This window comes from Aythya fuligula, chromosome 1, assembly GCF_009819795.1.
Source record: "Aythya fuligula isolate bAytFul2 chromosome 1, bAytFul2.pri, whole genome shotgun sequence".
Classification (NCBI taxonomy): domain Eukaryota; kingdom Metazoa; phylum Chordata; class Aves; order Anseriformes; family Anatidae; genus Aythya; species Aythya fuligula.
Window position 1 is genome coordinate 24,220,128 of NC_045559.1, and position 17,949 is coordinate 24,238,076.

At 36.2% G+C, this 17,949-nt stretch overlaps 1 protein-coding gene across 1 annotated transcript in view; it reads right to left on the minus strand.

Moving 5' to 3' along the window:
- PTPRZ1 (protein tyrosine phosphatase receptor type Z1) overlaps positions 1-17,949 on the minus strand; it is a 138,765-nt gene that overhangs the window by 26,831 nt on the left and 93,985 nt on the right. The window contains 21 exon segments of the mRNA XM_032197072.1: positions 3,912-4,056; positions 7,737-9,621; positions 9,623-9,693; positions 9,696-9,813; positions 9,815-9,867; positions 9,870-9,971; positions 9,974-10,010; positions 10,012-10,041; positions 10,043-10,153; positions 10,155-10,321; positions 10,324-10,450; positions 10,453-10,512; positions 10,515-10,774; positions 10,777-10,837; positions 10,839-10,862; positions 10,864-10,977; positions 10,979-11,026; positions 11,028-11,159; positions 11,161-11,251; positions 11,253-11,311; positions 14,054-14,096. Coding sequence (XP_032052963.1) covers positions 3,912-4,056; positions 7,737-9,621; positions 9,623-9,693; positions 9,696-9,813; positions 9,815-9,867; positions 9,870-9,971; positions 9,974-10,010; positions 10,012-10,041; positions 10,043-10,153; positions 10,155-10,321; positions 10,324-10,450; positions 10,453-10,512; positions 10,515-10,774; positions 10,777-10,837; positions 10,839-10,862; positions 10,864-10,977; positions 10,979-11,026; positions 11,028-11,159; positions 11,161-11,251; positions 11,253-11,311; positions 14,054-14,096 — 3,738 coding nt within the window.

The following is a 17,949-nucleotide window of genomic DNA, read 5'->3' on the forward strand; positions in this document are numbered from 1 at the left end:
ACATTCTTTGGTAGCTGTGTTTCAGAGATACAGGATAGAAGAGGAAAGTTAAAATTTAAATGATTGCTCAGGAAGTTGCATGTCATTGGGCTGGCAATTTCTGAAGCACTGCTGTCATGCAGCTTCTAGGAGGCTTCATGACAGCCAGCTGATATTCAGTATTTCTAAAGATAAAAATGTAGCTGGAACTGCATTAGCAGTTCGCTGTTCACATTATTAGAGCTAGTCTCTTACTGAGATTCATATGTGTTTGTTGAAAAAGAATATTGAATGGTACAATTCCCACTGACAACTATTACCATTTTACTGTTTTCTAAGCTCTTCTTATGTTAACCATTATAAAAACTGATTTGCACAAATAGCCTGACATTTTTTCCTATAAATCATTTAATCAGGTTCATTTTCATCGATCAATACTATGAACTGTTCCAAAAGAGTACATATACACATAAATTTCCAGTATATGTCAGCACAGAGAAACTTTCAGTTTGAGTCACCTTAATAGATAAGGTTAATTCAACAAAATGGGAATGATAAAGCTATCCAGAAATGAGGAAAACAGAGTGTGGAGATTCAAATATCGCTGCTGCATAGTGTGCAAGGGCTCAATCAAGTAGATAGATACCAAGAGGGATATATAGACTTTAGGTTTGGGTGGAAAATTCTCTCCAGTTATAAAAAAAAGTGACCTGGAAGAGAAGGCCATTAAATAGGTAAAAGATTCTCCTTATTTATTCCACTGTAATCTTAATCATTCTGGAGAAATTAAAGGAAAATGACATTGCTTGGAAATTGCATGAATTATAAAAGGTTTGATGCAGAATGCTATTGTAATTCAAAACTATGCATTTTCCTACTGGCAATTAGATATTCTTTAGACAATGCTATCATTAAAGTTTTTATCCCTGCCAGAGAGATGAGTATTTTATCACAGAAAGATTGAAATTCTGCCTAATGAGATAGTGAAGAGATTGGGGAATTTCCTCAAGTGCTGATTAACAATTTCATGTAAAAACCAAAAACAACAAATAAAACAAAACCCAAACAACAGATGGTACAGAATTATTTTACTGATACATGTCATTTGAGTGAAGAACAAAATAATTTTGCCTTTTTTTTTTTTTGTTTAACCTTGAAAAGCTGGAATTTGATGCTCTTGGTAGGCTCTATTTGCTTTTTATTTTTATTTTTTTTAAAGATTATACCGTCTGTACATGCAAATCAGGAGCTAATGGTGACACTATTCAATCAAATATCCATCCAGGTTATAACATTTTTTTTTTTTTTTTTTTTTTTCTTCAGAACACTTTTGCCAAAGGAATATAGAATATATTCTTGCAAACCTAAACTTTTTTATTAACTTTATTGGCCCATATAAAAGAGAAATAAGTAAAAAATACACTATCAAAAGAAATACTGACCGCTTACATAAATTATTTCAAAATCAGCTAAGCCTAACCATAAAAATGTTTATAGCTACATAGCAATAAAGTTAAAGTTATAATTTGATTTTTCACAGACTTTAAAAAGAGTTGAGGGTCTTGTCACCTTTGAAAGAGTGCCACAAAATCCTACCCACAATACGTACTGTTTGTGTTCCATTCCTCTGAAACAAGAAACATGTTACTAGTGTTATCATAAAGCCCAAGAAAATTTTCTCAAGGATTAACAAAAAAAGAGCTCCATATTTTATTTTGTAGTACACAAGAAATACAGGAAAGATTAAATTCAGCTTCAAGAAGATATTACTGCTAACGGGATTTTTGCTTTATTTTGAAAGACCTATGTTACAGAATTGTTCATTCCCAGAGAAAGAATACAAAATGAACACAATGTTATTTGACAAAAACAAGCCTGTAACACATGTAGGATTACTAAAACTGCACTGTACAATCTGGGTCTTAAAATGGATGGTGTTCCCTGGCAAATTGAACAGATTTGAAATAATATTTAGGTTCAAGGTTGAATCCATTTGGAAGATGAGTATAAATGTTCATGTTGTGTAACATGAAAGATAGGAAAAGGTTCTCAATATGAAAGTAGTTAGCTGGAAATCCTGTGATGGAGAATGTAATTATCCAACTAGACATAAACCAAGAAATGAGTTGTGCAATTCTTCCTGTAATTAACTGTTTCTTTGAAAAGAAGAATAAATCTTTCTGACATTCACTCTTTAAAAGTGTCTTTAAGGCTGGCTGTCTTGTTACCATGTTTTCCTGGAATGAAGGAAGTTCCAACTCAATTTTTTAAGCCTAGTTCATTGAGGGTGGATGTATTCTGTCCACATGTGGGATATGGGCTGCTGGACATATAGAAAACCAGAGTCAGGATGAGAAGCAAAGTCAGCGAGCACAATCCTGACACCATAGCTTAATGGTTACCGTAGTAAGGAGCTGAGAGAGGGCAGTCCTGATTCTTGTTCCTGGTTCTTCACCACTTTTATATGTTTTAGATTAAGCAGGACTGGGTAGCAGAAAGAAAAAGAAGAAACAAACTCTGGAATCTTTTATGAGACGTTTGATCCTACCTCCCCCCTTGTTTGTACAGCTCCTGGAAGATCAAGGTCCTGTTCCTTGCTGCTAGATTATGTGTTAGTACTACGCAAGCAGTGAAGGGATCTGGTCCCTAGCAATCACAAAACAGTAGGAGTCTCCAAGACAGGAAGTTTTTGTAACTTATGTATATCCCTTCTTGTCCATGACATTTCCTTCTTGGCAAGCCACACTCTCAGGAAAGGGTTAGGGTTGTACATGGATTTTGAAAGCCCGTGAAAGCTTAAACAGCCCTCCCTGTCCCTAGGAAGAATCTCTGGCTTTATCTGCAGCCAACGAAGAAGAGTCAAAAGTTTGAGCATTGCCACATACTGTCACATTGCTAACAAGATTCCTCGTATGCTTGTAGCTTAGGCCACCTTGCACTATTGCACACAATGCTTGACTCAGAGACAGGTTAGGCCCAGGGACCATCCCTGGTACGTGATCTGAATGCATCCACCTCATTTTTCCCCCAGTGAAAGAAGAGACTTTGGCTGTACCGAAGTGACCTGTGCCATGCCAGTTGGCCACAGGACTGGAGAAAAATTCTGGTCCACCTTGTTTCACAGAATAGACACAGTCTTTTGCCCTCAGTGGTTATCTATTCTGGATTTCTTGTATATCTATCACTTTTCTTTAGCCTATCTGTTTTTTTCTTATTATCAATTTATCAAGTCACAGAGAAACATATCAATGAGGGAACCTGAGCAAATGTGCACATAGGAAACATCTTTAATTACTGAACATGATATAAGCTACCCAGGAAATGATTTTAAAATATTTACAAGCTATCCCATTTCTATCTTGCATACAATGCCAGCTACAGTATGCTCCTACATTCCTTCAGTCCTTTATCAATTACTTATTCATATGGTCCTGTTGAGGACCATAAATTCTTGTCTTAAATTGATAACTACCAATTGATAACTACCTCTTTTTTTTTTTTTTTTTTTTTAACAGTTATACAATTGGGAAATTGGGAACATAGGAAACAAACCCATATCATGCTCTTTATTTTTCTTCTTCCTCCTGTTCTTCTCAGTGCTCTGTTAACTCAGTTGGTTTCCAGGCATTAATAATCAAAGTAATTGTTAACTAAAATCTCTCAAAATGAAAATAAAGTATTTGCAATGGTTTAACACTCTGAAACCAGAAAGAATTGTAACTGAGCATTTTGGAAAGAGATCACCTTGTTACTTTATGTCACTGCAGCTCTATTCATTGCTCACTTTGGGAGTAATACAAAGACGCAGAGAGACAAGATCCAGTCTCCCTCCAGTAAAGCAGCTCAGTAACATCAATTGCAGTTTTCAAATCAGAGCTCTTTAGAACTGGAAAAAAAGTAAAACAACAAAACAACAACAACCAACAACTTACCTCCAGTATATGAGAATACCCACAAGAATCACTAGACAGATAAAAGTCAGGGCTGATACGACCACAAGTGGTATAACTGTCTTCTTCTCTGATTCCAGACTCTCAGCTAGACCGATACGAGACTCATGGCTACTATTACTTGCCTCTGCAGTCAGAGAAAATTGAAACAGTTCATGTTTAAATTATGAAAAACGCACAGCATGAGTGAATGTGTCTTATAATGAGCCTACTTATTATCACTTACCTTTTTTAATTTTTTTATTTTTATTTATTTATTTTTACTATGCACCGCTGATAATGTATACATTTGCAAACCAGCTTACAGAAAATAAGCAGACAGAGGGCAAAGCAAAGTGTTCAAGCTTTTGTGACTCAGCCTTCCAGCAGTGGAGACTTCTCTTTGTAAAAATAGCAGATGGTTGTTAAAATATAGGAGAAGAAAGTTTTTTATTTTCATCTGTTTATTAGCTGAAAGTCAAATGAGTTAAGGGATCTGAATATATAAAGAACACTTTGGTATTAATCTGTTACTCATGTATTGCAAATCATTTCTCTTTGACTAATAATGAAATGTGATTTTTTATTTTTATTTTTTACAATAGAAAATCTCTACATGATTTCTTTATTGCACTTAAGACTCCTGTATTTTAATACGATGTCCATTTAGTAACCTGCCTTATAGACACATTAAAAAAATCCTACTTCCTTTGAATTCAATTGCAGTATTCTTCTACTGCAACAAGAATTAAATTTCCTACCTCCATCTTTACAGGGAATCCAATTATTGTTTAGATATTGTCTAGATTTCATGTATCTGTCAGTCTTGTAAAGTTGGAAGACCAAAATATTTGGACAATGAATCTGCATTGAGGTTAAAATTATGTATTTTATAAGCTAATTAAAATAAGAGACCATAAAGGTGGATGAGACCAATCCTGTAGGCTTTACTATGGTCATCCCTTTATAAGTAAGCACTTAATTTAGACAGAAAATAACCGATTCTTTTAAATCTGTGCAGCTTACTGTGATCTGTGATGATTATGTGAGTTAAAACACAGAAATAATGGCTTTCATGCTTTTTAGAATTAAACTAATTTTCTAGATTTTCTAAGACAATTACAAGTTTTCTGCTTTAGTGAGCAGTCCTAATACAGCGAATGTTCTGTATGGGAGTAGAATTTTGCTGTCTACAAATCAGCTGCCCTCTACTGGGATTTCAAGACCAATTCTATGTGAATGCAAAACTTTCAAGCAAAGGGGAGAAGAGAATGGAGTTAGATATGAAAAAAATACCGACAAAAAAGCCTATGTCCTAAAGAGGATGTCAAAAAACAGCTTCACACAGTCCAAATTTCCAGGCAGCACTTGGCTTGTGTTTTCTTGAGTTTTATAGCTTTCTATACAAAGATGTCTAGGCTTCAATCTTGCAGGTATCTCCTTGGTTTTAGTTCAAAGTGCTCAAACGTTTAAATTATTCACTACTTTTTAAATCCTCAATGTGTAAAGTGATTGCAGGCAAAAGTTGCTTCTGAAAGTTTGTCCTCCAGTTTCTGCTGAGTAGACTAAAATCAGTATTTTCTATTGATTTCAGTGGAAACTAAATATATGTATGAGAGATCAGGATACAACCCCTCTGAAGCATTCACACTTGCTTATCCCATTCTGGAGTAATTCATAGGGTGAGACCCAGCCTCATCTGTGTGAGGGCAGGGTTCCTTCAAACTGCATGACAAAATCTGTCCTCCTATGTGGAATTCCTATTCTCCTATGTGGAATGAAGAGTGGCAATTTCCTGCAACAAGGAGCTTCTTGCCCATTTGGCCATCACTCCAATGATGGTGGCTGAAAAGGCAGTCTCGTCTGTAGCAGATTTCTTGCTCCCTAATACGCTCCCCAACATACTTGGATTATACACATTATTCCTCAAATTAATTAATCTTATCTTTTTTCAATTGATGTTGAAAAGTTTAGAAAGCCACAGTGGTCTCATGGAGAAAGTCCTAGTTCTGAAGAAGTGTGAATAAAAGTCAACTACAGAGTGGGAAAAATTTAAATAACAGTTTTGCTGTAATAATCAAAACAAGATAATTCATTATTTTTTGCTGAATTCACTGTAATGTGTACAAAACCTCTCAGGTATATTTGATTTACTAGAGACCATGTTAGACATGCACACATTTATTTTTCAGGTTTGAAAAGACTATACTGGCATAATTTGTTAGAAAAAAATATGTACATGAAAAAATACTGTATGGTATCTTTCAATAATATCTAGAAAACAAAATTTAAGGCTATTGTGCTACTATTCTATTCTTATGTAGTCTTTTTTTCATTACTCTTAGTAATAGTTCAAGCTCATTGTTAATTAGCAATGACACCCATTACGTAAACTATAAATCTCCTATGGTAACATTCATTTGTATTTGCAATAGAGCTTTTGAAATATTAATGTTCTTTTGCTGATATAATAAAAAAAAAGTATTTGATCCGTGTGGTAACCACTTACCTACTGAATGACACCTTCCACTTATTGATTCAGTTTTATGATGCCTACCTTGTTAGGACTAATAATAATTTCAGCATATTTTTAATGTTATTTCATTTTTTTTTCTTACTTTCTCTTTTTCATATTATATTAGCCCCAACTATACAGAGTGTCAATTTACCACCTTTTTGTATTAGTATTCTCGTGTTCATGAGTAGTATCATCTCATGATTTTGCTGCGTATTTGTAGGACTGGGCCTAAAATTTCATATGCTTTGCAGAGCCCGTTTCTTGGTGGATTTAGCTGGATGATACTGCCCTCTACAGATGCTATGAATGCTTATGCTACGAATGCTTAAGCTCAATTTATTTAATTTATTTTCTAAAATAAAAGTTCTTTTTTTTTTTTTTTCCTCCTCCTTCCCCCCCTCAAATCATAGACATTTTTTTTTCTGATTTTACTCTCACATTTTCAGCACTCTAACAAGGGGCAATACAAATTATGTGTCTGAATAGATCAAGTTTTCAACAACACATTTTTAAGAATACAGGAAATGCTTTGTATTCATGCAGTTCTTATCTATGTGAGGTGTAGTTTTGCCTTCTGATCTTATCAGACACAGTTCACAAAAACTCGCACTGACTTCAGTTAGGAACTCCTAATTAGGAAAATAACACTAAATGTATAAAAAAAAAAAAGTACAGAAGAACCTGTCTCTATTGTTTTGAAATTGCACAAAACTGACACAAAAAGTCTGAATCTTACTGAAATTTGAAGTTGGCATATGCAGAATAAAAATGAATGTTTTTGAGTTAAGATCCATCAGAATCATACTGAAACATATTCTTCCTTGTTCAATACACCTTTGAAAATAAAAAATAAAACACAAGGACAAAAATGTGCTGTCATAATTTAAAAACAGAACCTCAGAGATAAGTTTCTTCTGGGAAAGGTATTGTTTCCTCTTTTTTTATGGGCAGCACTTGTCTTTGTATAAGAAACTTACATCCCTTTACTACCTTAAAACTAAAATTAAATCATTAACATTGAAACAAATTTGTTTTTTAAGTGCATCACCCAACTGCTGCTGATGGTACACGTCTATTCAAAAGCAGAACAGGAATCTCCCTTCTGAAGAGTAGTTCAGTTGCTGTTTTAAGTAGCCAGAAATAGCACTTGCTAGCTAGCCAGCTCAGCATGCACCCCCTGTTCCCCAGTTCTTCCTTAATCACACCCATGGGCCCTGTTCTCCTTTTATTATATGTATTTCTCATTCTCTACAGCACAAAAGTATCCCCTTGCAGCTTTCCATGGTATGCATTACTTATCCATAACTAACCTGCCTCAGAGATGTTGAATACTGATGAGTGATCACTAGTTACAGATGAGGCTGATGACTGTGATGATCCAGGAGTTAATTCTGAGTTACCTGCTTCAACTGCCCCTTCCGTTTCTCTCTCGTTAAGGTCAGGAAAACTGAAATCTGTTGATGTTTCATTATCATTAAGGCTATCTGAGGTACCTTGGCCAGAACCACTTTCTTCATCACTTGTAAAAACAGCCCAAGACTTAGACTCTGATGTGTTTTGCAATGGGATACTAGCAGTTTGAATACTCTTCTCCAAAACTGTAGGGTTGTTGTGCTTCTTGGATATCACACTTGCTGGCAAAGTTGGTACAGATGTGTAATTATGTCTGTCCGTGGCATGGTTTATATGACTGTCTGATGCAGCAGTTGAAATTTTCTCTTCTTCTTCAGGTTTCTCAGAATGCGAGCTTATAATTTGGTTGCTCTGGTCCTTGTTATTGTTTACCTCTCCATTTTGTTCCTCTACTACCATATCCTGAGCTTCTCTATGGGAAGTGCATGATATACAGTTACTTATGGGAAAGCCATCATATTCATCGTAGTCATCCTCAACTACAGAAGGCCACATATCGGTACTGGACGTGATACTGGGAGACAACCCAGATGATTCTCTAGAAGGAACCAGCAACTTATTCAAAGTTACAGGGTTCTCACTTTTGGGAGGAACAGCCATAACAGAAATATGTACATTTGGTAAAGGAAAGGTGTGATGAACAGACACATCAGAATCAGAAACCACTGCAGGCATTTGAACAGGATCAAAACCAAGTGAAGAACTTGAAGAGACACTGGCAGCCTCACTTTGTTCAAAAATACTTGAAGAGACATGACTGTCTGGAGGAGTAGCTACATTTGGTAATGTATCAGCAGTTAGGAAAGGAGTTGTTACTGCATTTGCTGCTTGGGGGGGAAAGGCATTTTCTAAACTGGTCAGCTGGAACGAAACATCACTACTGTACAATGAAGGCATAACCTGCTGAACATCTTCACTGTTAAACAAGCTGGATGGAACATATTCCTCACTTGCATAAGATAAACTTTGAAGTGATGCTGTGGGCTTACTAAAAGTGTTGGACAACATATCAGCAACAGAAGGTGCAGATGTAGAAGGCAACATAGTTTCATTTGTAGCAGAACCTGGTGCCATTTGATGCAATATTTGGTCAAATGTAGAACTATCTTTATAAACCCTGGAGCTTTCAGCCAATATCGGATCACTAGGCACAACTGCAGCTGTGTTAAACAGAGTGCCATCGCCAGAAGTTTGGAAGGAGGATTTCAGTAAAGCTTCATTATTTAATGCAGCTGAGGCCTCATAAAAGTACGGCTGAGTTGAGGATAACATTTTGCTATAAGCATGGGCAGAGATAGCTTGTTCTGAGATTGCACTAAGCATAGGTTTAAGCAAAGTGTCATCAGAGGCTGAAGATGTAACATGCAAAGGCTGAACAGAAAGGTGATTTTCTGTAAGTTTACTAATATCGTGATCAAATACCTTAGTAGTGGGAATAGCAAAAGAGACTGGAAGGATTCCCTTTGTGCTAGAAACAGGAAGTGGACTTTCTTGCAGAGACGTATTCTGCTTAATTATATCATTATTAAAAACAGATGTAGAAGGTTCAGGTATCACTTTACTTTCAGCATTGGAAGCCATTTCTCTTAAAGAAGAAGAAATTTGCAGTTCTTTCTCATCTCCATACACAACATCACCTTTTTGAAGCATCTTATTAACATCACTAAACCCAGATGATTCATATGTAATTTCATCTACAGAATCAGAGGAAGAAACGTTAAGTATGGTCAAAGTGTCTGTATCAGGCAAAAGGGACTCACTACCAGAGTATGCTTCAGACCAAATCCAGATCACTAGACAGAGAGCGCGTAGGCTGCAGCAAAGTATCAGCTTGTGATATTACAGAGGAAGGTTATGCACCAGTACATTGTTATAGCTGCTAAATAAATGATCCTGACGAAATATGTCAACAGAATCATGCACAAATTCTGCAGAGTCTAAGAAACAGTAAAGCTTTGGACGGGAGCCCACATTTACTAGACAAAGCATAAGGAAGTTCAGACATTGTAGATAGTACATGCACATTAAATCACTGCTGGATGGTTCGACTTCAGAAAATATGTGAGTTCTATTATGACCAAATATCAGTGTCTCTGAAGCAGCATGAGTAGTCTGATGTGACACCACATCAGAAATTGAGCAAGGCTTGGCCGCATTAATGTATCACCCTCTTGCCAATGTCAAAGAAGCATGCAGGGACACCATTATCACTTGCAACGGCTGGAGTAGCACTTTGTGGAAACATTCGAGAAACTGTGTACAGACGTTGAAACATTTTACTACTGGAGGAAGCAGAGGAAAATGTAAGCAAAGGGTACATCATCATAGGAAGACAGGGTGGGTTCAAATGACACATCACACTGGGAAAATACAGGTGTAGCATGCAAGGGTCACATCACTATCTGATTAGCAGGGGTAGTGTCGAGCATCTGAGAGTCAAACAATAAAGGGGTGACTAGAGGAAACACTTCACTACTGTAGAAGGTTGAAGAGGTATCTCACCATTAGAGACTGGCTGAGTTGTCTGAGAGAGTACCCTCACTGGCAGCAGAAGCAAACCATATTCTCCAGAGCTTGAAGAGACAGAGTGAGGTGATAATTCGAGCAGAGGAGAAAGCAAAGGGTAGGATAATGTGGCAATTCTAAATCCGCATCTGAAGTGTCTTGTGAAAATCACTGGGGCTGCTTGAATAGGGCACTGTAGCTGGCTTTAATTCCTCTACATAAGCCTCAGTGTAACTGGTCTGAGACAATTGCCTGCTATCCGATGTACCAACAGACTGAGTTGTTAGATCTGTAGTGTTATGAAACCACATATTTCCATCAGCAGCAGATGTATGCTTTGGAGGTTCATCAGAGCTTGAGGATGCTACACTTCCTGAAATGTATTTAATGGAGCCCTGGGAAAGAACATCCTGCATGCTTATAGCTGGCTTCCTGAAGGAAGGATGTCTTCTTGGGAAGTCTCCTCTCTAACCGGCTGTGCTGAAGAAGTGGTAAAGAATGGAATTCCAAAAGTCATCAAGATTCCTGATCATGTTTAAAAGGAGGCAATAAGAAATCGTCATTGCTATGGCCAGTAGTTGTTATTCTGGTTGGTTCAGTGCCTGAAGAAAGGTATATGTATTCTTCTTCTATGGCCTTTGGTGGAGTCAATGAGTTGAGGAGGAACTCCAGTAATTGTTCGGGGATTCCAAAAAAGGATCTTCCTCTTCTTCAGAAATTTCACTAACAGGTGGAGAAGTAGGATAATAAACTGCTTTGAAACATCATCCTTACCATTCAATTCTTCTTCTTTGTGTTAAGTATCTAGTTCTTTTAGGCATCATTAGGTTTAGTTCCCATGTTTTCTTGACTGTAGCTGGATGTAGTCACCTGGAAATCTTTCCTCCTTATTGGTTTATTGCACTGTCGTGCTAGGAATCATTGCAATTTCTTCATCCACCTCTGTTTCCTTTTCATCAACTTCATCCTTTGAAAAAATATCATAGCCGAAGACAATTAAGTGTTATAGACACTGTACACAAACAAAAGCCAAAACTTCAATAATATATTTCTCTGGCTCCATAAAAACAGAGGTGCAAGACAACTGACAACCTTTCAGAAGATTGCTGATCTTAAAACAAAACATATAGTTGTAAGATTAGGTATCCTCTTCACTTGAGAATATTATTTATTTGAAAGACAAATAAAAAAATCCTGCGCACATCTTCTGGACATGATGTGTTACTTTTATTCTGAGAGAATAAAAAACACTTATTTATTTATATTTATTACTCAGAAAGTTCTACACCTTTCTAATAAAATGCAATTGTACATGCAGTACACATTATGAAAAGGATTTTGCTATCAGAATATCCTGGAGAATTTGCATTAATTTCTATTTATTGATTAAACTGTCCTAATAAACAGAATATCATCATAGTTTCCTAGACCAGGAGCAAAACTTTATTGTGTAAAAGTTTCACAAGTCTTGTGAGTGACTCTATCTAGTCCTTGTTATGATCCTTTGTTTGCTGAACACAAATAATGATATCTGTTAAAAAGTCTACATCAGGTTTTTTGACTTGTAAGACCAGATCCAAAATAAATAAATAATGTAATCAGGATCTAGGTGGTCCTTGAGGACCAAAGTTCAAATCCTGTCCTTGTCCCCAAGCTTTCCCCTGACCCATATCCAAAACTGTAGAGTACATTCATCTAAATTGCTCAGGAAGGAATTTTGATCAAGCACAGCTTGATCAAGCACAGCTTGATCAACACACAAACACTGCAAAATGTGCAGCACAGCTCTGTACAAGGACCACAAACTCTTTCCATTGACTTGATAGGCACACTTATGGCTAATAGACCACCATCAGGACATAAAATCTCGCAGAACAGAATAATAGAATCAGAGAATGGCTTTGGGTTGAAAGGGACCTGAAAGATCATATAGTTTCAACTCCCCTGCCAAGGGCAGGGATGTCACCCACTAGACCAGGCAGCCCAAAGCCCCATCCAACCTGGCCTTGAGCACCTCCAGGAATGGGGCATCCACAACTTCTCTGGGCAACCTGTTCCCAGTGTCCTCAGCACCTTCATAGTAAAGATTTCCTCCTAATATCTAATTCAAATCTCCCCTCTTTCAGTTTAAAAGCATGCCTTCTTGTCCTATCACTATCTGCCCATGCCAAAAAGTTGCTCTCCAAATACAATCAAAACTGTTTTTCTTTTGAAGATACAGCTTGATGATGTGGTGGTAATTCCCAACTGTTTTTATATCAAGACCATAATGTTGAGAACACTCTGAAAATAGGAGACTGGGATGCAATTCTCAGTCTGAGAAACCCTTTGTTTCCACTACAGTTTAGTCTGAGTTGATGTCCCATTCCTGCACTGAAGTGAGAAAGGCACTGCAGGGAGATGAATGCAAAGTGAAGGGTCTGGGAAGTAAGGTGCCCCAAATGAAACATGAATGAGCAAACTATTAACTGGGACACACAACTGATAGGACAGTTAACTTTTATTCAGTCTTACTAGAGACTGAATAAAATAGACTGAACATATAAGTTTATTCAGTCTTTAACCACTAGACAAGACAAGAGCTGTGTTTCACACAGCAGTCCCCTTTTTTTGTTTTAGGAATATATACTGCACTCACACCACACAGGGGACCTCAGACATGACTCTCAGGTTTGAATTTCATTCCAATGTACGAACTATCTCTCCAATTAACTAACAAGGTACTTGTCACACAGTTGAGAATACTGTGGTCAGAAATTGAAACAGTAAAATAAAAATTCCTGAGGGATTGCTTGACACTTATGTAGATCTTACTGAAGGCCCAACTTGTAAATCTGCATTGATCTATTTTAATAATTTAATTGTGATATTTACATCTCTTTCCTTGCTAGAATGCAAGAAACCTAGTTACCAAAATATGTAGATCATAGAATCACAGAAGTATTTAGATTGGAAAAGACCTCTAGAGTCATCAAATCCAACCATTAACCTAGAACTGCCAAGTCTACCACTAAACCACGTCCTTAAGCACTATTTTAATAAAGTCCGAAGAGGGTATCAATAAAAACATCTAAAATTATGTGAAATAGTTATACTATAAACTTTAATCTCTAACTTGAGTTCAAGCAGTAAGGGCAAACTGACCCTCCAAAAATTTTGAAATTTCATTATTTGGAATGATAGCTGTTAAACTCACACAGAGTGGCGCACGACACAAATCTTATTCTTGAGCACAAGTGCCTTCCTCCCTTACTTTAGTTTACCACCTTACAAGACTTTCCTGTTATAAGTAAGACCAAGTCAGATTTCTCTTTAAACAACTCTAAAAAGCTTAATACTGAATTACAACTTCGATCTTCTAAATGAACAATTTTTGTCATCGCTTCACTCAGAGGTAAGAGTAACCTGATGTCTCATTTTCAAAAATATTTAGGCGGTGCAAACTAGATCCTGTAATTTCCCTTACTTCTCCATATATCTCCAGCTCCACAGAAGTGTTTAGATAACGAGATATCTCTAAAGTCATCTATGGAAAAATACAGCTGAAAGAGAAGGTGCTATATGCAATACATATGTATGTATGCATAATGCAGAAAATATATTCAGTTGGTGACATATGTCTGTAAATTTTCACAAAACATCTATTTCATTTTATTGAAATGTGTGGATTACTTTGAAATACTCTTTCAAAAGGAAATGAATGTTATACCTCATATTCTTCAGTTTCATTCAGTTCAGGAATGAAGGTCAGCCTCTATAAAAGAAAAATATAAACCATATCACCCAACATTTTAAATTCACAAAATTATTGACTCCACAAGGACCCAGATTGATTAGTTAATGAATTTATTGAGATTCAGTCTGAATTTATTGAGATTTGTGTTTGAAGAATGGACCTAGCTTCCTAGCTCTAAGGGTAACAGAACTCATCCAGGCCAGAGGCTTCAGTTACAATAGTCCTGACTGGCCCTAATTTGATACTGCAATTATATGTTGAATATGCACTGTGGAAACACGTCTAAGTTTATGAGAATGTTGTCCATGAGAAAACCACAGTTGAATGCTGAAATACAGTAAAGAGAAAAGTCAGTCTGGGAATAAAGCATTTCTCTACGTTTACTCTGCAAGTTCCAAATATATTTCTTGTAAAATGATCTGTTCTATAATTTTTGTACAGAAAATTCCTCATTTGTGCACTCACGCTTGGAGTTATGTACTATTGCAAGCCATAGACATCATATTCACCACTTGTCCTCCACCTCTGTCAGGGCAGACTAAACAGACCCATCCGTTATTACAGTCATGGCTCCAGTGGTTAAGGTCTTCAAACTTGTTCTCCACTACAATGTAAGAAACAGAACACAGTTGTACCACATTCCAGAAAGATATGGATGATATCATCCAGGTACTGGGCACTGTTCAAGAGATACTCTAAAGCTTCTGGGGTCAAGCAAGAATCCATGTGAAAATCCTTCCTTCTAATGAATAGAGGTAGTCTTTCACCTCTTTCTCACTGTCTTTTTGACCAAAACCAGTATTATGTTTGTGATAGTGGTCAGAAAGAGAGGCCTTCAAAGCAGGTAGAAGAAACTTTCAAATCAAACTGGCATGGCCTTGAGTGAATGAAATCTCACTCATCCCTTTCCACAGTGTGAACTCATTCTACTGCTCCCTTTATCTTCAGAAAGCCACAATTCCCTTTCTTAGTCTTTCTTTCTCTTTTAGTTCTTCTTCTCTTAAGCAATGTTGTAGTGCCCTGTCCATTCATCAGTGCTAACATGGATTCTGAATTTGATTTACACTGAGTGAAAATGCCAGTCTCTCAGCCTGGGAAGTGATTCTAACAACAACATCCCACAGAATTGTCTACATCTCCTCTGTCATTCCCAAATGGAGTTGTCCTCAGTACTCTAGTATAAAGATACCATAGTTATACTTCTTATCTCTGCAAAGTCAGACAGACATAATTTGTATTGTCTGCAGTCTGTCCATATCTACATTTCCAAACACACTGAGGCACATATTATATGCAACATAAAATTAGATAAAGTTTATTACACAAACAAGGTCTATTTTATTAGTAGATTCTAGAACTTAAAAACACGTTGACTGACCTGCACAAAGTTTCATAAATTGGTTTTTCAATAACTAACTTTTTATATATTACCAAGTGCTTGGTAATTGGTAATGAATTAACCTTTTATTAATGATATAGAGAAAAATTATCTTACCTCTGACTCCTGGAAGCCTAGGAGGCTCCGGGGTAGGGTAGGGAGGGGAGCGGAGGGGAGGAAGGGATGGAGGAGAGATAATGATATTCCCTGGCTTCTCAATGATAGAAATCAAACATCATAAAGACATTAATTTGAAAAGTCTTTCTACAGTAGACCCATATCATATATTATGAACTCAAGAGACTTCTCTTGAAAAATAAAAGTACAGAGAAATACTACCTATTCATTCTGTGGTCACTAGTCTTGAGCTGATCTCTAATCAGACAATCAGAAAAAATAAAACGTATTAATTGTGCCAGAATTATACAATATGGATATGTGCCCTCTAATTCCAGAAGCAGGACTCTATAGTTTCTTGCTGTTGCTTCTATGGAGAGACATTAACATAAACATATATATTTATATATATATGTATATACTATATAATTTAAAAACACTCAATTTTCTACCATTTTACCAAGGCATTTAATTTCACTTGGTCATAAAAATGCCAAAAGCCTTAGAGACACAAACTTACTGAAACTCTGTTAACCCTGATGCTGAGTTTTTTGTTTTGCAGCATATTATAGAAATGTACTAACATCCTCCAACTAATCAGAAGAATCGCCCCCCGAAAAAACAACCATTAATATAGGTTGATAAACAAATTTGTTTATTTATTCTGGAACCACATATTGCTTTTTCTAGAGCTTACATTTTAAATAGTTAAATCTTTAGTTTAGAAAGTTTTGAAGATGTATTTTTTATATAATAATGCATTTTAATGACAGATGAAGAAATGATAAAAAAGACAGAAATAGGAAACATTCCTACATTTAAACTCAATGAAAATCTTTAAAAAACTTCTGATTTGTAAGTGTAGAATAACACACACACCATAAACTTCTGTACTGTCTTATGTAATAAATTTCACAGTAAGAAAAATGTGAAGCCTGTGTCTTTTGTTTAAATTAGCTTTCAGATATCTACAGTAATCAGTACAACATTAGAAAAAAGTACCCTCAAGTGAAACAACTGAGTATATGCTTAGTGTTTTTAGGACATAAATCACTCACAAAGACAATGTTACAAAGAAATATCATAGTTAGACCCTCACAAAGAAAGCATCATTTGACCTTATGAGCTGCCATCAGTTTTAAAAGCAATATCCCAGCATGTTGTGTTTTTTTTTTTTTGATAAATCCCAACCAATGTCTCCTCCACACAAGAAGATGAGAGGAGAGATATATTATTTTTGTGTCCTGTGTCAGTTAAAGCAATTAAATACCACTGGTATTATGACACAATCAACTACTGCAGAACTTTCAGAGCTATACAGATGTTATCTAGAGAGTCAAAGCACACATTCAGATATTCAAAAATCCAGTTCTAATAACAAACGAAAAATTGGTAAGTAAAAATTGGACTTTCATCAAAGCTGATTAAGCACTATGTATATGATTTACTTTACTTTTAATGGAGGCTGGGCAGGTACATCAGGTAGGGCAGCTACTGGCTTTCACTAATTGGAAACAGATTGGAAAAAAATCACCTGTGCATGCACACTTTATCACAAGCTGAAATGCTGCCGCCTGAACAGTTTAGGAATAAAACAACGTGCAGAAGTCTCAAATATGATCATATGTGGGATGTCATATCAGAGATCCTGAGGCCTGATTCCACAAATTAAAATGATTTTAGAAATCAACAGGGGGGACAGAGGATGACAGAGAGTCAAAAGAGGTCATTCCTATTAGAAAGCACTGGCAAGGAGAACCTTAGTTTACACACAGAGTGCAGAGAAGGCATGAGAAACACTCTCCCCTTGCAAGCATCTCAGAAGGAGAAGGCTAAAACAACGTGAGTTTTCTGAACACCAGGTCGTGTACTGAAACTTCCCTCTTTAAGAGTGGCCACTCCAAGGGCTGAATTCTTTCCGGAAAAGGGCCCACCTAATACTTCCACATGTCTCATGCCTTTTTAACTTTTAATGTGAAGATTAATTGATCTGGAGGTGACTGCAGTGGTTTTCACCTTAATTAAACTGGCTTACTCAGTAATTCTTGAATATGAAACTTTAGTTTATTGCTTTATGTGAGTCAATTTTATTTCATGTCTTCATGGTGAAGATAACTTTTCTTTCATAAATTCACAAGCAGGAGCTCCAAGAAATCCCCTTTTGCCTCAAGATCTATAAAGCAGATCACAAAACCAATTGATGTTATAGTTGTAATCATCAAGTAGCTCTGAACAAATCTTTCTCATAAGATATTACATTTTCATATCTGTTGTTTCATATTTGTGATATTAAATATGAAAATATTTGCTATATTTACAGCAGTTAATTCAGATGTAAATAATTAGTAAACATAAGTATGTAAATACACATTAA